The 25,587-nt window shown below is 37.6% G+C and overlaps 4 protein-coding genes across 6 annotated transcripts; 3 read left to right on the top strand and 1 right to left on the bottom strand.

Annotated features, from left to right (window-relative positions):
* The first annotated feature begins 1,805 nt into the window (after positions 1–1,805).
* Positions 1,806–15,345, top strand: LOC122047147 (lon protease homolog 2, peroxisomal-like). Of its 3 annotated transcripts, XM_042608244.1 has the most exons (17): positions 1,806–1,961; positions 2,190–2,299; positions 2,383–2,494; positions 3,319–3,488; positions 5,296–5,387; positions 5,816–5,995; positions 6,204–6,287; positions 6,387–6,514; positions 7,251–7,452; positions 7,559–7,765; positions 11,663–11,793; positions 11,963–12,176; positions 13,155–13,454; positions 13,560–13,754; positions 14,308–14,556; positions 14,643–14,744; positions 15,029–15,345. In XM_042608244.1, the coding sequence occupies exons 1-17, from the start codon at positions 1,855–1,857 to the stop codon at positions 15,110–15,112; spliced, it is 2,667 nt and encodes an 888-aa protein (XP_042464178.1). In that variant the 5' UTR covers positions 1,806–1,854; the 3' UTR covers positions 15,113–15,345. The 3 variants fall into 3 exon arrangements, with proteins under 3 accessions (XP_042464178.1, XP_042464179.1, XP_042464180.1); XM_042608245.1 differs by lacking the exon at positions 5,816–5,995; XM_042608246.1 differs by lacking the exon at positions 3,319–3,488 and having other exon boundaries at positions 1,807–1,961.
* Positions 15,346–16,047: 702 nt separating this feature from the next.
* Positions 16,048–17,192, top strand: LOC122047149 (NDR1/HIN1-like protein 1). Its single transcript, XM_042608248.1, has one exon. It carries the CDS (start codon positions 16,141–16,143, stop codon positions 16,750–16,752), a length of 612 nt encoding a protein of 203 aa, XP_042464182.1. The 5' UTR covers positions 16,048–16,140; the 3' UTR covers positions 16,753–17,192.
* Positions 17,193–22,142: 4,950 nt separating this feature from the next.
* Positions 22,143–23,325, bottom strand: LOC122047148. The gene has a single exon (XM_042608247.1). The coding sequence runs from the start codon at positions 23,239–23,241 to the stop codon at positions 22,372–22,374; it is 870 nt and encodes a 289-aa protein (XP_042464181.1). The 5' UTR covers positions 23,242–23,325; the 3' UTR covers positions 22,143–22,371.
* A 675-nt stretch (positions 23,326–24,000) lies between these two features.
* LOC122047150 (protein STAY-GREEN, chloroplastic-like) lies at positions 24,001–25,360 on the top strand. The gene is made up of 3 exons (XM_042608249.1): positions 24,001–24,288; positions 24,385–24,558; positions 24,674–25,360. The coding sequence occupies exons 1-3, from the start codon at positions 24,157–24,159 to the stop codon at positions 25,160–25,162; spliced, it is 795 nt and encodes a 264-aa protein (XP_042464183.1). The 5' UTR covers positions 24,001–24,156; the 3' UTR covers positions 25,163–25,360.
* The last annotated feature ends 227 nt before the right edge of the window (positions 25,361–25,587 follow it).

The raw sequence follows: 25,587 nt of genomic DNA, 5'->3' as shown, positions 1-25,587 counted from the left end.
CTGAATTTATCTCCCTCTATATCCGTGAGACCTACTCTAGGTGTCGTTGAGGTGGCGGATCCACCTTTGAACGAGGTTACAAATTGCATTATTTATGCCTCGTGTGAGGCAATGATAAAACACTCCGAGAGTAAGAATATCAAAATTTGAATTTTAACTAAGATAAATATTTTGAATATCGATTTTTAAGTGTGTATAAATTATATTTTAAATTTAATTAGATAGATAAACTAAAAGGAAAGGTCCGTTATATTTGGGGTTAAAGAGAATATATTATTGATCTATTATTAAAAAGATTATTATATAAAGACACGGGAAATATTAGAAGTCTCCACATGTCCTAAAAAGTTAAGAGCCAACTAAGGATAGAATTACCCCTTTGACGAGTTGTCTCACCAGCTGTCTCAATCGAATCAGCTCCACCAATCCGATCACCCTACGTGGTTAGCTCGTGGTTAAGTCGGATTAGCTTCACCAATTTGATCACTGCTCTCTTGACTCAAGGCCACCCGTCTAATCATTTTAGCTTTGCCAACCAGACACTCAGCTCCTTCCCTACTCAACCTCGGTGATTAGACGCTTCCACATACAGGACTCCCAACTCATTCCTTTTTGGTCTCCCCAATCTGACTCTCCTTTTATTTAGTGGATCAGACAATTTGGTTCAATTAATTTCATATCTCGTGGGTTGGCGTTATAAGTGGAACAACATGTGGGATAGTGTACGGGTTATCAGAGCACGTGGAGCGATCTACAAATATAGAATGTGAATGACAAGACCGTAGGATATGACAGTGATACCGCGATGATACGTTAATATGACATTTCCCCTACTAGGATATGATATTCAATTAATAAGGAGCGAAATGCTATTATAATAGTGTTATAAAAGGAATTCGCATATGCAGGCAAAAGTATGCTAACACAAACACATATATTGATTAATCATTGCATTTTCCTCATTTATTGTGCATCTTTTCCATCTCCTTCGCCAGACATGATCTTATTTGAATGCTAGAGTGGCTGATGCAGGACAACTCCTAACTTCCATTCTAACCTCTCCTTCTTCCTCTCTTAATCTCCTGCTTTGCGAATTTCCTTATCAGTGACCTCCCTTTCATACATGAGACAAACTTATACTGTGACGAACTCAGATAGGACATACACTAATCTTGACATTGAACCAACCAATACATAATTAATGACCTTATCAAACTTTTACCAAGTCAATATGATTCATCGTTAAGAAAGCACGAAATAATAATTAATTATCCTGCTCGACTTTTATCAAGTCAATACGTTTAATCATTAACAAAGGACGAAAGTGTAGACAATGGAAAAGTGTCACTTCGAGAGCGACCACAAGACTCTTCTACGGCGACCACAAGACTCATCTACGGCGACTTAACCAACAATTATTGTGGCTACATTACAGATGTGCATTTAAATATTAAAATATAAAAGGATAAGAGTGATATTATTATAATAATATTGTGATGTTTAATAATAAAAATTTGAGATGTTTTAAATATTTAACTAAAACTATAAGTGAATATTTATATACAATTTAGGAATTTTTGATGATTATAACGTCGCTGTCGCATCGCCACGTCGTGTGTAAGATGTGGGGAAAAGACTGCGGTTCGGACGCGTAATGCACCATGTGCGACGCGATCCCGATGGCGTCACCCGCGTTGCGTCACGCGCTCTTTCACCGTTTTTTCAGAAACGGCCGATGCGCGCCGGGCCCACAACCACGCCGAGCTGTCCCTGGTCCGTCTCTCTCTGATGCCCTTTTATACCAAAGCGGTCTCCAACTCCGTTCGTCGATCTATCTTCTTCTGTCTCTCGGCGATGGAAGAGACGGTGGAGCTCCCGAGTAGGCTGGCGATCCTTCCCTTCTGGAATAAGGTCCTCTTGCCCGGCGCCGTCATTCGAATCCGCTGCACTTCGCCCAGTAGGTAATCCCGGGTTCTACCTACCTCTACATGAATTGATTCTACTGTCGTGCATGTTGCGTCGATAGGACTCGAGTTCTTGCTTCGAGTCTGCTAAATTTGGGGCTTTTGTTGTACTTGTAGTTTTTTTTTCTTTTTTTGAGTCATGTGGCTTTGGGTACTGAGTTGGCGATTTAGGTGTCTATTAAATGTTGTGTCCCGGACTTATGGTACTGGTATGTCATGATGCAGTGTTAAGCTGGTGGAGCACGAACTATGGCAGAAGGAAAAGAAGGGATTGATTGGCGTGCTTCCAGTTAAGGACAGTGAAGGTGCTGCTGTAGGTTCGTTGTTATCTTCAGGTGATTTTGGTTGTCTTTTGTCATTTTGTAGATAATTTGCGTCTGAGAAAGGGAAATTTGGTCTTACGTTTGAGTATTTGTAGGTATCGGGAGTGATTCTTGGGAACAGGGCCGTAAGGGAGAACCAAATGCAACTGGAGGTTTTCACAAGCAGGATGCAAAGAAGCCAAGGGAACTTACTCACTGGCATAGCAGGTGCATAGATATATTCATTTTCCTTGAAAATTTCACGTTTTTTAAGAATAAAAACTACAATTTTTTTATTAGACAGCAACGACTCATTTTAGTTTGAACTTGAAATTTTAGTTTGTCTTTGGTTATGCTCTAAAAAGTTGGTTTAGCCGTAGTTTACTTTGTCGATATGCCCATATCACTCATTAGTCATTTCTTTTTGTATTTGATAAAAATAATATGTATCTCTTTTGTTTCTTAAAAGATAGTCTTTTCAAAAAAAAAAAATTATGTTAAGCATCGTCTTCTTTTTTTTGGTGGATGAGTGGAGATGAAATTTAATGGCTGTAGAAAGATGAAATTATCCTCTTTTCTGGCATGGCACCATGTCTATTTTGTGAAAGTGTACCACTCGTCAAGGCCAAGTGCTCCAAAGATTGCAACGTAAAACTTTTTAACATAAAAGGAGCAATTTGAAGGTTACTTATCTGTCTTCCTTCCATTGTTTATCCATTCTGCAAGATTAATGTACATGATCAATTGACTTTTATCTGTCCCAAGCATCAAGATATAGAGAGTGCATAACTTTTTACATTTGAGACTTACATGAGGTTGGTATAGGGATTCCTATCTTCCTTAACTTGGTTGAATGATTATATAGAAAACTTTATCCAAATAATTGTCCATACTAACTGAGTAGTTCTATTGGGAATAGACAACTGATTGATTGGCATTTCATTAGTGAACCAACCAGATTCTGTTTTCTTCATATATTAACAACTTTCATATAAATATATTTGAATCTTTTTGTTGCCTATAGAATCTTAGTTATCAGATTATGCTTTTAGGGGAGTAGCTGCTAGAGCACTGCACCTCTCTAGAGAAGTTGAAAAACCGAGTGGGAGAGTCACCTATATTGTTGTTCTCGAAGGCCTGAGCAGATTTAATGTTCAGGAACTCAGTGCAAGAGGAAAATATTATGTTGCAAATATCAACGGTCTGGATTTGTCTAGTGCTGGTAAGGCAGGCACGCCATTACCTAATACATTTGTTCCCAATTGTTTCATTATTTTACTATTTTAATGACTTATATTCTAAGAAAGATATGGTTCTTTGGGCATGGTATTCCTGATTCGGCATATGCATATTCCAAGAAAAATTATGTTTCTTTCTTTATGGTCGATTCTATATTTCTATTTAGGATACACACACTTTCTATTTAACCATCTTAGCTTGTGTTGTTATTGTTGAATAATGGGCAATAGCCTATAGAGTAAAGTTATTTCCTACGTCAAGCATATGTACTAGCATCATGTTTGACAAGATAATGTCTCCTTTTAAGTGATATCAGATGTAAAAAATATCATATGCATGACCAAAAAGCATTTTTCTTCATGGTCTGAAAACATCTCTTCATTCTCTGATACTGCAACAAAATATAGGAATTTTAACTATAATATGTGGTTATGGTTGATGAAGAATTTATCTGCATGAAAGAAGAAATCTAATAAAAAAATCGGTCTGCCTAGAACTATAATGCTTAAGGTGTATGTGCCCTTGACATCCAATCAATCATCTTCTATTATAAAAGACCTACCATAAGTTTGTGTAATTATGTAATTCAGCTACATTTTGCTTTCAAAGCTTTTGTTGTCAGTTCCTTTCATAGTATTTATCAACTCATATATACTAGTGTTTGATGTTTGGGAGTGCAACCTAAAAATAAAGACATTTCTAGGAATTGTTTTCCTTTCATCTTTCTCAATATACAGGACAGAGTGAAGTGATTATTCCATGTAAACTTACCAATAGGTCTGCTAGAATCTTGCTAGCATATGTGCATTCTATAGAAAGTGCATTCTGCCCTTGTAGTTATGCAGTGAACTGTTTTCTAAGTGTCTGTTCAATCTGATTTGTGAACCAAAGGAACAGATAATCCTATGAGACTCCAACTAGTACAAGATCTATTCGCAGACTTATCCTTGAACCAAAGTAGAAGCTTAAAAATATGGTTTTCTTGAATCAAACATATTTTCTTAGGCCTTTGTGCTTTATTGACACTTCTCCAAGTGTACCTTGGCAAGACTTCCTGGGAGATTTTTTTTAAAAAAAAAAAACAATAGGATCGAAAAAGAATGTTCATTCTGTTCTTCTATTGAAATAGAGGTTAGGATATAGACCTAACATCTTAAAATAGCAAAAAAAAACATATCTGACATCAATCCAAAAAACTATCACCAGAAACATAGAATAGAAAGAGCATATCTGATATGTACATTCCAGGTGATCGTGTAGCTAAAGACCAATCATTGATCCCAGACTATGCTTCTTGCTAGGTTGTTTCTTCAAGGGTTTGGAGCTTCAAGTGTAGAAAAGCTGCTTAAGAGAAGCCATTTTGCTAGTATCCTATTTAGAAGCGCACTATCTGCATCAAAAGCCCTTACTTTTTGAGAGAATACAACAACAAGCTTTATCCTACTTACTTTTTGAGAGAATGTACCCAGAAAATATAACACTTCAAATTTTTCTTTACTTTAGTACGTCCTCACAACATTTATAATAAATAACATTGTTTAGTTTTGTTTTAGCTTTTCTATCTCTATATTCAAACATGCTACAGGTGTTCCTTGGTATGTGTAACAAGCTATAAAATTTCTTTGTTTTTCCGTGGATTTCCCAGGTTGTTAATATGCCCATAAATCTGAGCTGTTACTACTAGTGCTGAGTTGTTCACTTGCATATGCAATTTCTTATGGAAAATCTTTCTGCGATTTTGGTGCATGGTAATAACTAAAATCTTCATGATTGTTTTCCTTACTGCTTAGAGTTGGAGCAAGCAGAACAAGATCCAGATTTCATTTCATTATCTCGCCAATTTAAAGCTACAGCTATGGAGCTCATTTCTCTTCTTGAGCAGGTTGGTGTTCTACCCTGAAGGTCTGTCTTCATGATCATTAAATTTTTATTGTATTAGAATTAAGGTTTGAGTGTGTGCATGGAGAAATGGTTTAGTAACATTAAAGGCAACACAAGCTGCCTCCTTTTTCTGTTTTCCTTTAATATGCTATAATCACTAATCTTTTGAACTGGAATTGTGTCTGAGTTAAATGGCACGTCTTTACCCTTATTCTATGATATTTTGCTAAAGGCCCATTCTATCGCTGTGTGGATTGGCCTTTTCTCTCAGTAATATTTGAAGGATTTCGTTTACTTATTCTCTTTGAAATTGTTTCATGTTCGTTTAAGTTAGTCTTATATCACCAGCTGCTTGTTTTTGCTTTATCTGTTAGTTTGTCTTAGCTTATTATGTGGTATTTCTCACTCACTTTTACTAACTATTTGCAGAAGCAGAAACTTGAGGGTAAGAAAAGATTTCTCCTTGATACAATTCCTGTGTATAGGCTAGCAGACATATTAGTTGCTAGCTTTGAAATAAGTTTTGAGGAGCAATTATCAATGCTTGATTCTGTTAATTTAAAAGTGCGACTCTCTAAGGCAATTGAACTGGTGGACCAGCATATACAGGTCAAGTTCACTATTTGTGTTTTAACCATCATTTCTAGCATCTCAATATACTCCTGAAGTTTTATGTTTTTTAATTGTACAGCAACTGCATAATCCATCAAAATTATAAAATACCATATCATTGATTTTTGAGGAGTCGAATATCCTATGTACTCAACCTGATTACTTGCTTTATCCTATATACTTAACCCAATTACTTGGTAAACAGTCAATTCGTGTGGCAGAAAAGATAACTCAAAAGGTCGAGGGTCAGTTATCTAAGTCACAGAGAGAATTTCTTCTCAAGCAGCAGGTTTGTATCTTTATATACTGATTTGATATCACATTGATATATGTACTAATCTGTCAATAATTGCTCTATTCTCACACAACTTAAATAATCTTTTACTAGATGAGGGCTATAAAGGAAGAACTTGGTGATAATGATGATTGCGAGGATGATGTAGCTGCCGTGGAAAGGAAGATGCAAAATGCAGGAATGCCTCCTAATATATGGAAGCTTGCTCAAAGGGAACTGAGGTTGGTTTTCAAATTGAAGTGATGATTTATCATCAAGTTGCCATGTGCATGTGAGACTATGATCATACTGCATGTTGAATTTTCTTCTTCAGTACGGATTGCATATCCTATTGTTGTTGTAGTGGTACTAAAAAAATTTTCTTTCCACCCACTCATTGCTGTGAACATCTCAAATGCTGACATGGAAGCTTTCTGATTTCAGCCATTACTGAAAATTCAATTCCTTCTTCATTGTGTATCTTTTATTAAATTCCTGCACTTTCTTAATTTCTCCCTGTACCTTTGGTTGCCTTTGTTCAACTAGGGAAGAGTATTCAAACTCTAGCAGTATCAGAAGTTGCGCTCTTATGTACTATGTCTGTTAACCAAAGTCCTAAATAACTTGTACATAGCATATGTTCACTGATACTCTAAAAAAAAAGAAAAAGAGTAGCCCAGTGCACGAAGCTCCTACCATGCGGGGCCCCGGGGAAGGATCTATTGTACGCAGTCTTACCCTGCTTTTTGCAAGAGACTATTTCTAGGATTCGAACCCGTGACCTTTTGGTCACAAAACAAGCATATGTTCACCGATACTCTAATTGGGAGAAACAGATAGCATTATTGTAGTTTTCAAAACACATTGAATAAAAGCTTAATAGCGTTAAAAGAACTTTTATTTCTCAAATTTATACAAATTCCCTGTATTCTAACCTAATTGATGCAAAAGATGTAACTATTAAAATTTTCTATTCAGACGCCTAAAAAAGATGCAACCTCAGCAGCCTGGATATAACAGTTCATGTGTATATTTGGAGCTTCTTGCTGATCTTCCTTGGCGAAAAGTTAGTGAAGAACCTGAACTTGATCTTAAGGCTGCCAAAGTGAGTCTTGACCGTGACCACTATGGGTTGCTTAAAGTTAAGCAACGTATCATTGAATATCTAGCTGTTAGAAAGGTTATGTCCTACCCTTGTTTTGTGGTTATGTTTTATTCATCCTTTACACTATTAGCATCTAACAACAGTTCACACCAGTGACACAAATATACTACTATTTTTGCAGCTTAAACCAGATGCACAAGGTCCTGTGCTTTGTTTCGTTGGTCCTCCTGGAGTTGGAAAGACATCATTGGCATCATCAATTGCAAGTGCCCTGAGTAAAAAATTTATACGGATATCTCTGGGTGGTGTGAAGGATGAAGCTGATATCAGAGGTCATCGAAGGACATATATTGGAAGCATGCCGGGACGACTTATTGATGGATTGAAGGTTTGTTTTAGGACATTATGCCATTTCAGTTCTATTTCTTTATTGTCTTTTCAATTATAGATCTTTGAGATTACTTTTGAAGTGACTAGTGGTATTGCTCTCATGGATCGAAAAATGGGATGGACACAAATGACACATACCTCAAACACTTCATTGCTTGTCAACTGTTGCCATCTTCCGCAACTAGAGTTTTGCTGCTGCAGTGTTGTCGGTTTGCGATCTCATCTTCTGCAAAGGTTCCTGTTGGAGCTTGGTACACATTATTCCTTCCACATTCTTTTTATTTCTTCCCTCAATTTCTTCTGTTGATTGGTGTCGATTGGCACCACCTTGGTAAACCCAGAACCTCAATGTGAACTGAGACTTCAAACCTTGCGTAAACCTTTGAACCCATTAAATGCTTCGCTATTTCCTTATCTCTATTGTCACAACATAATACATCTCTTCTATTCCATGAGGTAAGCCACCTCTTCTTTAGTTATTCTTGGTTCCACCCTCCTCATTTGTGCAACCGACACATGTCGGCATACTGATGCAACATTGATACTTTTTGTTCCAGCTAGTATCTGGAACATAGGCTTGGAATAAGACTTTAAACCTTAGGATAAAATATATATATTGTTTTTTTCCTTTCCTTATTTGTGATTTATGTTTTTTGATGCCATCACATGTTCTAATTTTTGAGAAAAAGGCAATTATTGTTAACAAAACATAAAGCTCATTTAGCTGTAGGATCATATAGGCTGCCTTTTTGTTTGTAAACATCATCTTGTCATTAGCAATCCTTTAATTTCATGAAATAAAGGTTTTTAAGAGTATTAAATGTCATGTCATTGTTGGGATTTTTTGCGAAAAATAATAAATATACACAGCGGAAAAATCGATCACTCCAAAGATCCAAGCGAATGCAGAATACATATTTGATCAAGTTGTTACCTTTGTCGCGTGAACGAAACAATCTCGACAGCAACTTTACTTCGGCATATCTCAGCACGATCAGAATGGCCACGCCTCTTCGGTATCCACATGAATTTGTCTTTCGCTCATCGCACGAACTCAGCTTTCGGAGAAGAACAACCTTCGTTGTGCTAGCAACAACTACAAGGTGCTCGGCCAAGGGAAGAAGAAGAAGAAGAAGAAGAAGAAGAAGAAGATCAAGTGTCTCACTTGAAAATTTCACTCAAGAAGGTTTTTTGTGTTCATTCAATGAATATCAAGGGTTTGCCTTTTGGTCTTCTTCCATTAATGATGAATTAATCTCCATTAATCTTCTTAATGAGTTGAATTTTAGTATATTGGATTAACTATTAATCCAATAACCCAATGGGTTTAACCCATTAATCCAATGAATTTAATCCGGATTTATTTGGATTAACCCACTAATCTTAAGGTCCATAGTATTTTAGTCAAACTAAAATAAATTTATCTTCAAATCAACATGTTCTCTATGTGTGCGATCCAATAGGTTCTCGTAACGTTGGCAATGCATCTAAAATAACATTTTAGATACATAAGTAATGAGCAGGGGTGGCCCTCAGGCATGTCACCGGGGGCGACGGCCAAGGGCCCTCGATTTTTAAGGGGCCCTGAATTTGACATACATATGTAATATATATTATATATAATTAGATTATTTTAATAAACCCCCAAAAAAAATATTGGATTATTTTAATAAAGGTCCAAGAAAAAAAGAAGGAAGGTAAATGATCATTTTTTTCTTTCCAAGATTTTATTGTTTGTACAACTCTTTCTTCATTAATTTATTTATAGAAGTCATAAGACTCCAAAGAGTAAAGTATGAATCATGAACATTAATTTTCTCCTTTCTTCTCCTTTGAATCTCTTCTAATTAAATTAGAAAAGTTTATTCTCCAATTGAAATTTTAGTTTTATCAATATCATCATTGATCAATATATAAACTTACAACGTAAGTTACCTACTTATCTATATTTTTTTTCTTATTATCAATATTCAATATTAATTTTTAATATTGTATTGGAGCCAATATTTTATGATTTTTCTTACATATTTGAAAAACTTAAAATAAATCATCTCAATTTTAATCACCATAGAATAGATTATATCGATTGCTTCAAGCATAAACCAAGCTTTATTGTTCTTCAACTATTATTTTCACTACTTGTGTTTGTTTCATTATCAGCTTTATTGCTGGTTTTATGTGTTTTATTTTTACATTTGAAATTGGTAGTACAAACATGTTTTTTGATTTTGAAAATCTTATTGACGATTTTACTTCTCAAAATGCTAGAAGATATAGATTTTTCAATGATTATTTCATACTTATTTTTTTTTATTCATAGGTATTACATTTTTTGGAGAAACATAGGAAATATATTTTGTACGATGTTGTACTTTTTAAAGAATCTTGAGAAATATATTTTGTATGGAGTTTATTATATTTTAAATGAGATATATTAATTTTCAAATTTTTTTATTCAACTGTATTCAAATTGTACATTAGTATATATTTTTTTTCCTATAGAGGTTCCTTTTCTCTTTTCGCCCAAGGGCCCTGAAAAGTCAGGACCGGCCCTGGTAATGAGTGACATCTAGCACTATATCATTGCTACCTGATAAGAATGTCGAGATCCTACCTAACCTTTCTGTGTCTATTATCTTGTATAACTTGGTCCTTCTATCCTCGATATCTAGATCGATCCATGAGGCATAGACCATGTCAGCCTCTTATCAATTTTTGTATTTCTTGATCTCTAAGTAGACTCACTTAATCAAATGAGTTCAATATATCATATTGACTTATTTGAGCATGATCATGCATTTTAGTAGTCCTACTTAATCAAAAGGCCCACAGATATAACTTCCATCATATGGAAGGGTTAAATTCCATTTACATCACTCACATCCCTTCGCATAACTTTCCAGTGATCGACTTTATAATCTACCTTGTTACAGGTAACGTTTTCCAATACCAAAGTACACAACTCCTTATGTAGGGAATTGACTTTAGGTCTAAGGATTATTCATACTAATAGTCACTATGAGAATGTTTATGACACTCATATGACGATCCATAAAATATTCTCATGCCAGGTCAATTAAGTACATATTCTCTAATATATACATGTCAACTTGATATCTTATATCCATGACTTGTGAGATTAAGTCATCAATTAACTTACATACTAGTCTCGTATTAATATTGTCCTTGTATATTAATATTTAACTAGGAATAGTTTAAGAGTAGTATTCTATATATATCTACAGCATTCCACTATTAATTCAACTAATTAGTATGCTGTATACTAGAACCTACTACCCTACGACATTGTTATACTTATTCATCTAGCACTGATCTGAAGTACATATAATAACCATAAACTTTGTCTTTTATTAATGAAATATGATACAAAAGCTTCTTTGTCAATCATCTCATAATTGACTAGTAGGGCTAATACTAACAGTCATATCCCCAGAAAGAATTGAAATTAGTAGGCCAATTCTGGTACCCTTGCCTGCAAAAAAAATTTCATCTGACCTTCACTGGTGCGACCTTTACAAATTCTGAGCTGTCCTAATTTCATTGTTTATTATATTCTCATTTAAAACAATGGTCACGGGTTCGAATCCTGAAAACAACCTCTTGCAAAAAGCAGGGTAAGGTTGTGTACAATAGATCATTCCCCGGGACCCCGCATAGCGGGAGCTTCGTGCACCAGGCTGCCTTATCTATTATATTCTCATTTAGTAGCCTCTACTTTTTAAGCTAGTAGATTCTGCCAATACTCTAAATTGCTTGAGAACTATTTGTTTCATTAAGTACTATGTATCCATGTTCACCAAATATGTTTGATTACCTATTGGCTTATTGTTTCACTTGACATACACCATCCATATTTCATTTAATTAATCTGCAGAGAGTGGCTGTTCGCAATCCAGTTATGTTGCTTGATGAAATTGATAAGACGGGTTCTGATGTCCGGGGGGATCCAGCATCAGCATTGTTGGAAGTTCTTGATCCAGAACAAAATAAAACCTTCAATGATCAGTATCCTCAGTTATGCCTCTTGATGAATTTCTATTCCATATGACTTCCCTACTAATTGGATGGATTCATTTAGTAAAATACTATTTAAATGAGTGTCTTTTCAATTCTCATGTTAATCTGATTAATTCTTAATTGTTTTATTGCAAAAATTCCTTAACTTGCTTTTCAGTTATTTGAATGTTCCTTTTGATCTATCAAAGGTAACTTTTGTTGCAACTGCAAATAGAGTTCAACCTATTCCTCCTCCACTCTTAGACCGAATGGAAGTCATTGAGCTTCTTGGCTATACACCTGAAGAAAAACTAAAGATAGCTCTCAAGCATCTTATACCACGAGTCTTAGAGCAGCATGGACTAAGCTCTCAGTTCCTTCAAATTCCTGAGGTATATTTTCATCAAATTTAGTTTTGTTAGAGTAGAAACAAACATATTCAGCTACTGAAAGTTTTAATAAGGTATCTAGTATTAAAGTTTTAACAATTTTTGGCATAAAAATATTTTTGCTCACTAGAAATTAAACTATTCAATAGTTCCTTTAATAGTTTGGATCTTCTTTAGGTGTATATGACAAAGATGATACTACTAGTACTTCCGCATTGAAAATTTTATTTTTCTTTATGTTCACTAGTATAATTCTAGTTATGTAAAAAAACTAATCATTATTGTCATTTGAACAGTAGCATAACTTCTTTGATCACTTGGAATATGTATGTTATAGGTAGATATAAAATGCTTAAGCGGCGTTTGGTTTGCGTTTTCCACGCTATTTTCTGTTTTCATTTTCTGAGAAAATGGAAAACGCATTTGGTTTGTGTTTTCCACGTTCATTTTTAAGAAAATGAGAGAGCGTTTTCTAAGAAAACGAAAAACACGGAAAAGTCATTTTCTAAAAAACGAAAAACGCGCGTTTTTCAGAAAATGAAAATGAAAATGGGGCAAACCAAACGCACCCTTAGTTTGTTCACGAAGACAAGAAAACATGGGCATGCCTATTTATTTTCAGATTATGTGAATATGTGGTTAGAGGTCAGATAAAATTTGGCATGAATAAATGTATGTGTGTATATAATAACATCATTTTATGACTTATTTGTTGTCTATTTCACAAAAGTTCCTTGATTCACAAAGTCTTAACATTTAATCAGCCCATATATATGGAATAGAGCGCATGCCTTCTAGTTGTCCGTGCAACATGCTCCTTATCACTCTGATTTAAAGGTATATTATGATCTTTACTGGTGAAGGAAGCTAGGCATCACATGTATGCGCAGAGTGGTAGTTCATGTTGGAACAAGGTTTTTCTTATCACTGGCATATAGACTTCGTGACAAAATTTTACTTGTTTCTGATATTTATGTGCAGGGCATTGTGAAACTAATTATTCAGAGATATACTAGAGAAGCCGGTGTTCGTAATCTTGAAAGGAACTTAGCTGCTCTGGCTCGTGCAGCTGCTGTCAAGGTTGCTGAAAAAGACTTCATGGTTCACCTTGGCAAAGACAATCACCCAAAGACTTCTTTGATGAACACCAGGCTTGTTGATACTGCTGAAGTTGAAATGGAAGTCATTCCTTTGAGTGTCGACAGTCAGGGAATATCAAATTCTTTCTCAAGTGCCTCAGTTATGATCATAGATGAGGCTATGCTTGAAAAAGTGCTTGGGGTAGCCACCTATATCTTAGACAATCAAATATTTCTTTTACTTTCTATTCAGCTTCATCTTGTCTTCAAAATACTTTTCTGAAATATAATTAGCTGAAAATTGCAGCCTCCTAGATTCGACGAGAAAGAAACTGCTGACCGTGTTGCTACTCCAGGAATAGTCGTCGGTCTTGTCTGGACAACCTTTGGTGGTGACGTTCAGTTTATTGAAGCCACAGCAATGGCGGGGAAGGGTGATTTGCATTTAACAGGACAACTTGGAGATGTTATTAAAGAATCAGCACATATAGCTCTTACATGGGTATTTTTCTTGCTTGATGCATCTACCTCTTTTCTTGGGATAGCATAATGGAAGATTGAATGGCATTCATGTTAGCTTTTGAGTTATAGTTTAGAATCCTTGAACTACAGTTAAATCTTATTTAAACTTTACGCATAGAGACTGAGACACATCTCATGAGAATTCCTTTAGGACATTCCAAAGAGCCAAATTTCATTCCTGCATCAAAAAATCCAAAATATGATGGCCATCATATTTCGAGGTTATCCAACACACATTCTGAATTCTGTTGCAGTTCAACATATTCTCTATTTTGAACCGCACAATTGCCATGGGAATGCTTGAAGAATATTCCCCAAGCATCCATACTTTTCTTTTTCATCATCACTTTTTCAAACAAGTAATAAGTTGTCATTGGAACTCTTGCTCAATACTTCTGTGTCGTACTTACTGGAACATTTCTGAACAATACAGAAAACTGATCCCATCTAAATTGCTGCTAATCTCTGTGTTGTTCGCTGGTGTCTAAAAAGTTTGATATATCGAATTATATCTTCATTTTAATACACAACAGGTGAGAGCAAGGGCCGCAGATCTCAATCTGTCAACTGCTGGTGATCATATCGGTTTGCTTGAGAAGCAAGATATTCATATTCATTTTCCCGCTGGTGCTGTGCCGAAGGATGGACCATCTGCGGGAATTACTTTAGTAACAGCCTTAGTATCACTATTCAGCCAAAGGAAAGTTAGAGCAGACACTGCAATGACCGGAGAGATGACCCTCAAAGGCCTTGTATTACCCGTCGGCGGTATCAAGGATAAGGTTGGTGCTACGATAACTAAGTTTTGTTTCACATTTTTTTCAATAAAAAAAGAAGTTAAAAAAAATCCCTTCTCTGACTCTATAAGGTACTGGCCGCGAATCGGTATGGTATCAAACGAGTAATATTGCCTGAACGAAACTCAAAGGATTTGGCTGAAGTCCCATCAGCCATTCTTGCCGGCATGGAGGTACTGCTTGCCTTCATCTAAATGTTCATCTTTTGCTTAACCTTCTATGATGCACATTTTGCGCCCGCAGTTAACCTGATGATAATACCTCCGATACGATCAAAGATCATATCGATAACCTTTGTCACAATTTTGATATAGTAGGGGTTACCGAAATCGAAACTCTTCATTATCAACCACAGTGATCGACTGGACTGCTCGTGCTTGTTCAGCAAAATTCCATGATTCTTGATAATAGTAGGAGACTACTACTCTTGTCTAACGATCACTATATACTTTGCCAGATGCTGCTTGTGAAGCGCATCGAGGATGTGCTAGAGCATGCATTCGAAGGCGCAAGCCCATCGAAACCGACGTCGAAGTTATAGCACTGCCTCACTCTACTTTGAAGAGCATATAAGTCGGCGAAGAAGATGGAGCTGCATCTTCGACTTCCACTTGCAATTCCTATCGAGCCTAACACACGACATCTCTTTGGGTAGGCAACTCTGGTGGCTTGCACATGTGACATAGCATGTCGCCTTGTTTCATATGTATTTAGAGTTCATATGCCTTCTTTGGGTACTTAGTGGAATAAAACTTTTTATTATTATTATTATTATTATTATAGAGGAATGATATTTGCCGCAACAACTCGCCGCGATACATATCCGCGACACTGTTGACAGTCCTCGTGGCCACCTCCACCTCAGCGCTCTCTCTCCGCGACGCGAATGAAATCCACTCAGGCCAAAACTTGTTCCTCGCGTGCCCTAACAAGCTCTCCCCTGCGGTTTTCTCTTCCCCCTCGCTGAAGCAGCAACGGCACCCTCCCCAGCCCCAACTCCTTTGAACAAGTTTTGCCCCTTCTTCCCCCTCGCTGAAGCAGCAACGGCACCCTCCCCTGTCGTTTTCTCTTCTCCCTCCCCTGCCCTAACTTCTTCTAAAGCGCCGCAGCCCCTTCTTCCCCTTCGCCGAAGCAACAACTGTTCTTCCTCAGCGAGGCTCGTCTCCCTCAGTGTTCGGGAGAAAGGATAGGGGATCGGTCCACAGACCGATCAGTAATTCCCGTTGCCTCCTGATCGGTCCACAGACCGATCATTCACGTCGCGGAGAGAGAGCGCTGAGGTGGAGGTGACCGCGAGGGCTGCCAACAGTGTCACGTATATGTATCACGACGAGTTGTCGCGGTAAATATCATTCCTCATTATTATATACTACTGAACTTCAAATGGGACCGTCACGAACACGGTCCGTTTTATGCCGAGCCAGAGCTGGCCGCATGAACCGGTTGACACGTGTACTCTCAGTCGGTCTTAAATCTTCCACTTCTGGCTCTCGCTCGTCACTCTTTCGTTGCTGCTTCTTCTCGTCTTCTTCTTCCTCCTGCTCCTCGCCGGCTCGGAACAAAAGAGAGATGAGCGAGAAGAGCAATCGTGCCCCCCGAGGCGGCCGCCTCCTGATCCTCTCCCTCCTCCTGTTCCTCTTCCTCGCCGGCCTCACCGCCCTCATCCTCTACCTCGTGTACCGGCCCTCCACCCCCCGCTTCTCCGTGGTCGCCGCCGCCATCTACGACCTCTCCAACGCCTCCTCCTCGTCCTCCCCGGCCACCGCGCTCTCCACCAGCATGCAGTTCACTCTGGTCATCCGCAACCCCAGCCGGCGCGCCGCCGCCTTCTACGACCACCTCTCCGCCTACGTCGCCTACCGCGGCCAGCCCGTCACCCCTCCGGAGCCGCTCCCGCCCGTCTTCCAGGATCCCCAGAGCACGGTGGCGGTGTCCCCGGTGCTGGGCGGCGGGTCGGTGCCCGTGTCCCCGGACGCGGCGGCGGGGCTGGCCGCCGACCAGGCCTACGGCATCGTGGGGCTCCGGCTCTTGGTAGTGGGCCGGGTCAGGTACAAGTCCGGCCCGTTTAGAGGCCGCTGGAACGGCGTCTACGTCCGCTGCGACGTGCTCGTCGGCTTCAAGAAGGGTCTCGCCGGTCCGGTTCCGCTGCTCGGCGAACCGGACTGCGACGTCGACGTCTGAGCCGGCTTCGGTGCTTAAGCTTAGTTAATCTCATGTTAAGTTTGTAATTTTAACGTGCTTAAGCTTAATCGACCAACCGCTGTTTCATGTCAATCAATAAACAACAACTCATTCCCTCAAAATGTTTATATTTTCTACCAAAAAAAAAAAACAATCTCTATTGATTGTGTTTTTTCTTGAAATTTCTACCATCTTCTTCTTTTATGTCAGAGAAAGCACAGTGCTCAGAAGAATCCAATTCTTCATGGAGATCAGAACAAGAATAAGCATTTACTTTGCTTGGAGCATCCATTAATGGTCTCTACTTGAAGCCCAACATTGTCTTCTTCTTTTTGCTATATGGAGGGACCCTGTAAGCACAACTTTAAGATTAAAAATTTCAATTTCACCCATCTAACTTTCATAATTCTAAAAGATAAATATCATACTCCCATTGTACACTCTTTTTTTTTTGGTTTTTTTATTGCTCTCCATGTTCAAGATTTTTTTTCAACTCAGTTCAAAAATTCACTGCTCTCTTAATGTACGTTGTTAAATTCAGATTTAAGACCATGGACGTATTAAAGAGGTTTGTAAGAGTATTGATTTTAATTTAAATTACACTTTAAAATTTTGATTTTTTTTAAACAATAAAATTTTATTAATGGTGTTGGAACCTTTACAAGTTTAAAAATTAATAGCTCTTAAGTGATGATAAATTTAAAAAATTCTGAATTATTTTAAATCAAAATTAATATAGTACATTTACTACTAAAAGCTTTCTAAATGTATATATGTATGTAGTTCTGAATTTGACGATATAAAATGAATAATTTAATGTTCTAAGTTTAAAAAGAAGGATGTAACATAAATATGACACATACTTTTAGGGTGCGTTTAGTTCGGGATTATTCTTGATAACCTTGATTATTCATCCAAGGTTATCAACAAAAACCTTCTTTGATTTAGGTATTCGATGATTCTTGAGTAATGTTCCATGCCCAACACGTCAGCAAAAGGGTCATGCAGCCCGGAATCGAAAAACCTCATAAAGCTAAGGTTTTTCTTGATTCCGGGGTTAACGAATTTTTTTTACCAAAAATACCCTCCGATAAGAAAAAATATGAAAAAAGGAGAAAAAATGTAAAAAAAATATAAAAAAGTAAAAAAATAAAAAAATGTTTAAAAACTTTTAAAATTTATTTTTTTAAAAATAAATAATTTTTTAAAAAAATTAAAAATATAAATTTTAAAAATAAAAAATTTAAAAATTTAAAAAATATTGAAAATTTTTAAAAAAATTGAAAAATTTTAAAGATTTTTTTAAAAAATTTTAAAAATAAAAAACAAAAAAATTTAAAATTAAAATTAAAATTAAAAAAATGTGAAAAAATAAATAATATAAAAATATAAAAACATTAAAAAAATAAAAAAAAACACATAAAAAAGTAATAAAATATATAGGAAAAAGAAAAGTAAAAAAACATTAAAAAAATAAATAATAATAATAATAATATTATTATTATTATTATGTATAATTGATTTTGTAACTGAGGGTAATACGGTAAAATATTAAACTAGGGTATTCATTAAAACCTTCAAACAAACAAGTTTTTGTTGCATTACCTAAGTTGAACCAAACAACATTTGGTTATATTTTATTCCCCATAACCTTAGTTATGTGATTATCTAATAATCACATAACTAAGATTATACATGATAACTTGAATTAAATATACCCTTAGAGTTATAAAAATTGAACCACTGAAATGTTCAGTAAAATGCCGTTCAATCAACGAAGACAAGGATCACACGAAATAGAAGGAAATAATCTCACTAAAAAGTAAAAGCTGAGGGGTACAATTCAATCAATGATCACACTTTGGTGGGCACAGAATCTGATGCCCTATGAACTACTAGTTAATGATGATGAATGCAGCCACAACACTGTCTGCCTTCTTTACTAGTTCTTGGGGCTTTAACTAAAGAATTGATGGAAAACACAGTGCTTCTTTCCTGTTTTTTTGGCTTTACCAAAGAATTGATAACCCAAAAATCAGATAATAATCAAGACAAACAATAGAAAACAAATCAGAAGTGAAGTTTTTTAAAGGTTGAGTTTTGTAACTCTTTCCCTCTGCTTCTTACCTTTCCACCCAAGAAAACTCGGATTAAATTGAGGTATCTATAAACAAATTGCATTAATCAAAAGTGAAAGAAGCATTTGGTCTACAAACGTGATGTAAAGACTGTAGTCTTATTTAGTGATCAGTGATGGATCCGAAATCATGCCTGTATAACATTAGTGATGCTTCAAGGTATACTTCAGTCACTCAATTTAGAAGTTCCAGGAACATGAACAATATACTTACCGAATAAGCAAGACATTTTTCATGGAGTATATTACTTTCATTATTCTACACTATGTCGAGAAACTTAGTTTAACTAGTTCAAAGAAAAACAGAATATCTAACGTGTTCGTACGCGAAAATGTGTTGCTGAAAAAAGAAACAAAAAAAGATAATAAGATGCATCTACAAGGCCATTAGAAACAGTTAAATAGATAAACAATAGTGGAATTAGAGCCACTATAGAGTAATAACAATGCTATCACTTTTTGCTTTAGAACCACTACAAAGAACTTGCTAATGTTTTATGATAAAAATCTAGAGGTGAGCATTCGATTAATTCGGTTAATTCGATATTAATTTTATATAAATTCTTTTTATTATTATTTTAAATAAATTTAGTTAATTCGATGTTAATTGAAATAACTAATTCGGTTAATTTAATTTTAATAAAACTTTGATTTGATTTGATTAGTCAATACTAAATCAATTTTCGATTAATTCGATTAATTTATATACCGAATGCTCACCCCTAAAATACCTTAACATCGTATTGCCAACTTCCGATAAAATAAGTCGTGTGGTTCCTTTAATCTTCATGGAACTACGCTCATTCAAACCATGAGGAATAGGGATGACCATATGTCTTTTACTCATTACTTGTTTGAGAATTATAAAATAGAAAACAACTTACACTACCATTGCCAATATTCACAATAAGTACCAAAACATTTCCAATGTTCAAAAGCAGTTAAATACAGCGCAAATGCTATGAGTACAAGAAATACAATGGCATTATCAAATAGTAACTGACAGATTACCAAGATGGAGTAACATTTCAATCTTTAGCAAGATTTTAAAATTCACTAGGCACTAGTTGAACGCCGCCAAATTAGCAGCTAGGCCACCTAGGCGGGGACTATGCGTCGCTAAGCAGATTCCACGGTATCAACATATATGACACAATAAATCATATTCTATAACTCCAACATAATGACATCAAATTTAAAATGAATTTAAAATTACATAATTAATAAAATATCATAAATTTATTCTACTTCTCTATAATTTTCAACTACTTGTTTTTCATCGGACACAAACTCAATATCATTGTGATCCTCCTCCTCTTCTTCTTTTGATGCAAAATCATCCACAAAAAGTTCTCTCATTCTAGAGTTTTTTTGGGCTTGTCTGATGAAATGACTTTTCCAAAGGATTAGGTTTTGTCCAACCTTCAATTCAATCCCTTTCAAGTCGCTCAGTTGAGGAAAGATACAATAAATTTTCTTCAAATCGATTTCTCCAACCGTTTAACTCTCTGATTTCTTCAAAATGTGGATTTCTTCATTCGCTCTGATGAAGATTAAGTTTGGTGGTAAGCCAACAAATTGATTTTCTTGTTGGACCAAAGTTTAGGACTTATAAAACTTAAGCCCAATACAAAAAAGTTATATTTCAGTTTTTTTTAATTGGACTTTAAATTTAAAAACCTAAACTAAAAGAAATCATGAAAACCCTGCACTATTTCTACGGCGGCTAGATGATTCGACCGATTAATCGGCGCTTAGGGTCGCCTAGTCCCACCTAGGAGCCAAGACTACCTAGACTAACCGACTAGCATATTTTCAATGTGGTTAGTTAGCACCTAACACCTAGGTGGCGCTTAGGTGGCCACCTAGGCTGATTTTTTTCAAACACTGATCTTTATAATAAGGCTGTCATTCACATAAGATATTAGAATACAAGAAGACTTTGTTCTATTCCATAACATATTTGTTGGGAAATATATAAATTCAGATTGAAAGGTTATCCAGTCAACATAATCAAAATATTATATTTGTTTTGTAGAAATAAAATGACAAAATGGATGATCATTTGTTCTGATGTTTTACTCAGCACTCTACTCTTAGATAATACAACATTTGGTACTTATTGTGCTGTATTTGAAATTTTTCTTACAAAATTTTTCTTTCTGTAGTAAACTACCAATGCAACTTACTCTATAATTTGAAATTTGAATTTCTTTGAGTTAGAAGTTTAAGTTAATAGAATTTCTATTTGTTTAGTCAATTATTCCCCTTAATTCTTTTTCTCTCTTTATTTGTTCATAACTTCCTATGAATCTATAAAAAAAGAGTTCTAGCAGACCCAGAAAAGAAGGAATGGTAATCTTTGACAAACAAGAGAAAAATAATTATTGTTTCGATATAATATGACAAAGAAAAAGCATTCCTTCATTTTTCTTATGTCAAATATAGGATTCATAAAGACCAGTAATCCTTCCTAAAAGGATTTCATTTTTTTTTGTTTGTTTTGGGCATCCCTCCCTTGTATTCTCTTCTTCTGTATGACTATAACTAAGAATAGGATACGAGTAACGAATTCCAGACATTCCGCAAAACAAAAAAAGGCATAAACAAAGCAATGAAAATTTGCATGTTTAGCCAACTTGATGTTAAGAAATCCCCACACCTAGAAACTAATTATGTGCGATTGAACCTCTACAAACTCCTTTTTAAGAAGTAAAAAAACATGTCCCAAAATAGCAGACGCAAAGAAGAACAAAGGACCTTGGACCCTAATAGGCCTTGGACCCTAATAGGCCTGCAAGCACAACATCTGCATGTCCAACCAAAGTCTCTCATATTGGGATTGTTTATTAATGGTTGATCAAGCTTAATGGATTCATCTTCTGAAACAAAAAGTTTTGGTCCTAGAGGTACAATATCAACTACTTGGTGTCCATCCTATGCATCAATAACAGTTATCTATATCCACCCCTTTTGTGAACTGATATAATATTATAGACTGTATTGTTACTTTTGTTACCATTAGGATAAATCTGACCCCTTCCCCTATTCCCATTGGGATATTTTAAAATGTGAATATTTTTCTTCATAGCAGGATGGGAGAAAAGAGACAAACATCAAGCAAACCCAGAAAATATGTAACATAGCACAAATTGTTACAGAAAAATTAATCAGGCATAAGAATTTCAGCTGTCATGGTGTTCACATACTAATTTACTATTGACATTATACAAACATCAAGTCGGCAAAAGAATAAAATATGTAATATAGCATCAATTGTTAGGGCAAAACTAATTTGACATAGAAATTTCAGCTGTCATGTTGATTACATACTAATGAACTATCAGCATTGTTCCAATCTTTCAATACCCTCACCTTATACGCCAATGCAGAAACAAATTTCTATAGTAATTGCAGATCATGCATATGAAATAGGTTAGTAACTGTAATAAATCTAACCAAAACTTCACCCCAAATCATCGCTAGGACTGCTGTATGATGCCATCAACATCAACCCATTTCCAGAAGTGCCTCCTAACAAAAACTGCCTTCTCCACTGCCTCAACACCCTCTCCATTCTCTTCCGAAGAGAACTCTCCCACCTCCGGTAATCCTTCCACTTCGGCATCAACTGAATGCAAAATGTACCTTGCAGGGAGGCCTGGGTAAGAGGCGGAAGCCCTTTCCTCCACCCTCATTTGATACGAGCCAGGTAAAATCCTTACCACATCTTTCCCCAATTCCTCACGAACTGCACGATGGGCAGCTTCCTCCACAGCCTCCCCGGGCATCATCTTCTCGGAAAGGGGGCGGGACCTGTGTCGCACAGTGCCATCAGAGAGAAGCTGGTGGGATTCGACAAGGACTTCGCCTCTAGAATTGCGGATCCTGACGATAGTCACGTTAACAACTCGGAGGACGGTAAAGGTTCCATCTTTTTCGCCTCTCGCATCATCCTGGGAATTTGGTTTCAGTTCGAGACTCGTCTCGCCATGGTTGATCTCGAGCCACAGATTGCTGAGAGATTTGGTGCCAGGAACCGCGCCCCACGAGGCGACAGGGTCGACGGGGAGGTGAGGCCGAATCCAATCGGAGAGAGACTCGGGAGACGAGAAGGTGAGCGGCGGCGGCGGGGAGGAGGAGGGCGGTTTCATGGGAACCACGTGGTAGAGGCGACGGCGAGGCGCGGAAAGAAGATGAGGGGGAAGGGAGGGGGGTTTAGAAAGGTGTAGGGCCGAGTGGGCGGCGACCTCTGCGACAAAGAAGAGGATATTAGGAGGGGAGGGATAGGGGAAGGCGGAGAGGGCGGCGGCGGCGAGACCTGCGGTGATGCGAGAAAGTAGAGGGCGCATCAGGCGGCGACGGCGATAGACGGGACGCGGTGGTGGGAGATCTCCATCGCCATGGCCGAACCACGTTAATGAACAGCGGTTTTAAGGAGATTTCTAGGGCTTACAAAAACCCCAAGCCCAAACCGATTTGATCCGGCCCACAACGTGAGTATCAATTCCCATCAACAGTACGTCATTTTAATTAAAATTATTTTTTTAAAAAAAAATAGTAAATTTAGGAAGAGAAGTTTAAGTAAAGCACCAAAAATCGGAAAAAACAGAGTTGCGGTCCAATTAGTACATTGGGTTCGACCGGAGACAGATAGATGATGACTCGACCGGCCTCTCGTCAAATTTGACCGATTTAAAGAAGCCAAATCGAACCAATCAGCCAATCCGAATCTCAAAGCGCACGCGTCGCACTCCGACAGTTCCCATTAGATCCCCACCGAATCCAGCCGACGAAAACCAGAGTTGCGGTCAACGCATTCCTTCTACTAAATTTCTATCCAAACTATCATCAAACGTAACGGGGACACGTGTCGGAGTAGATCGCCAGCTAATTTCAGCAAAACAACAAAATAAAAACAATAAATAATCGGAAGAAAAAAAGGTTTTACTTGGTTGAATTCCCCGGGAAGCAACCGTCTGCGGCAAGCGATCGAGATTCCCACACGCCGCCTTTGCTTTCTCACCCGTATTCCAAGCAATCTCACTGACTTCCCGCTTTGGCCAACCTCCCTTGTCCTCTTCCTCCCCATCAACGTGCATTAAGAGATCTCACGTTGGAAAATAAAGGAGAGCCGTGGCGATTCCTCCGTTCTGATTCCAATTGCCTTCTAAAGCCTTCGGTTTTCTTTTTTGGCTTCTGACTTCCGTAGAAACCGGAGGAGAATTGCTAATTAGGGTATTGCTTCTCCTTCTTGCTCGGTGAGGATGGGATTCTCAGCCGCCATGTTGCTGCAGCCTGTGCAACTGAAGCAGCAACAGCAGCAGCAGCAGCGGAGTTTTTCTTCTCTGTTCGACTTCAGCAAGCAGAGAAGAGGAAGAAGACGATCCGTTGTTCCGGTATCATCTCTAGTTTTCTTCTTCTTCTTCTTCTTCTTCTTCTTCTTCTTCTTTTTGTTTTTTTTTTCATTTTGGAGAGTTGATGGTGGTGATTAGGTTGCGAGGCTGTTTGGGCCGGCAATCTTCGAGTCGTCGAAGCTGAAGGTGCTGTTCTTGGGAACAGAGGAGGAGAAGCACCCGGGGAAGCTGCCCAGGGCCTACACGCTCACCCACAGCGACATCACCGCCAAGATCACGCTCGCCATCTCCGACACCATCAATCGGGCTCAGGTAAGTTGAGCTTTTGATCGGATCGGGCGAGCGTTGGGAGGAGTGAAGTTCGTCGCGCGCGCGCGCGCGTCTGTGTTCGTGTGTTCTTAGAGAGGATGCTCTGTTTTTTGAGCAGTTGCAGGGGTGGTACAACAGGCTGCAGAGGGACGAGGTGGTGGCGGAGTGGCGGAAGGTGCGCGGGAAGATGTCGCTGCACGTGCACTGCCACATCAGCGGCGGCCACGTGCTGCTGGACCTCATCGCCGGCCTCCGCTGCTACATCTTCCGCAAGGAGCTGCCGGTGGTGCTGAAGGCGTTCGTCCACGGCGACGGCGCGCTGTTCGACAGCTACCCGGAGCTGGAGGAGGCCACCGTGTGGGTCTACTTCCACTCCAACCTCTTGGAGTTCAACCGCATCGAGTGCTGGGGCCCGCTCTGGGAGGCCGCGTCGATGGGTCCCCCAGAGGGTCAGCAGGAGGAGGCGGGAGGAGCGCCGGCGGAGAGGCCGCGGCGGTGCGAGGCGGATTGCAAGTGCTGCTTCCCGCCGCAGAGCTTGATCCCGTGGAAGCACGACTTGCTGGAAGAGTACCGGGGAGCCTGCTCCGGCGGCCGACTGCAGCAGTAATTAAGAAAGATGAAGAAGTTGACTAATGTTAATTTGGAAATTGGATCGAAATTAAAGAATGGGTTGGAAGATCATAATTTATTCTTTCACATGATAATTAATTAATGTCACGAAGGCTAGGAATCCATTTGTAAATGTAAATGCCCTCGATTGTAAACATATTTGTTGGTAAATTTATCAAAAGAAGTTCTAGTGCTATCCTATGCTTATCACTCTAAATTGGATTTAGGCAACCGATATGTTTTTTCTTGTTTTTTTTATTTTCAAAATTAATGGATTGTTTTTTAAATCGCAGTTAAGATGGCCGTAGAAAATAAAATATATAATACTTATATTTTATAAAATAATTTATATTTAATTTTATTATAATAATTAATTTTATCTAAACTAAACAATAAGTCTTACACTAAATAGTAATGATGCAT

Source organism: Zingiber officinale, chromosome 2B, assembly GCF_018446385.1.
Source record: "Zingiber officinale cultivar Zhangliang chromosome 2B, Zo_v1.1, whole genome shotgun sequence".
In the NCBI taxonomy this organism is placed as follows: domain Eukaryota; kingdom Viridiplantae; phylum Streptophyta; class Magnoliopsida; order Zingiberales; family Zingiberaceae; genus Zingiber; species Zingiber officinale.
Note: the sequence above shows the minus strand (reverse complement) of the source record. Positions and strands in the feature narration are given on the sequence as shown.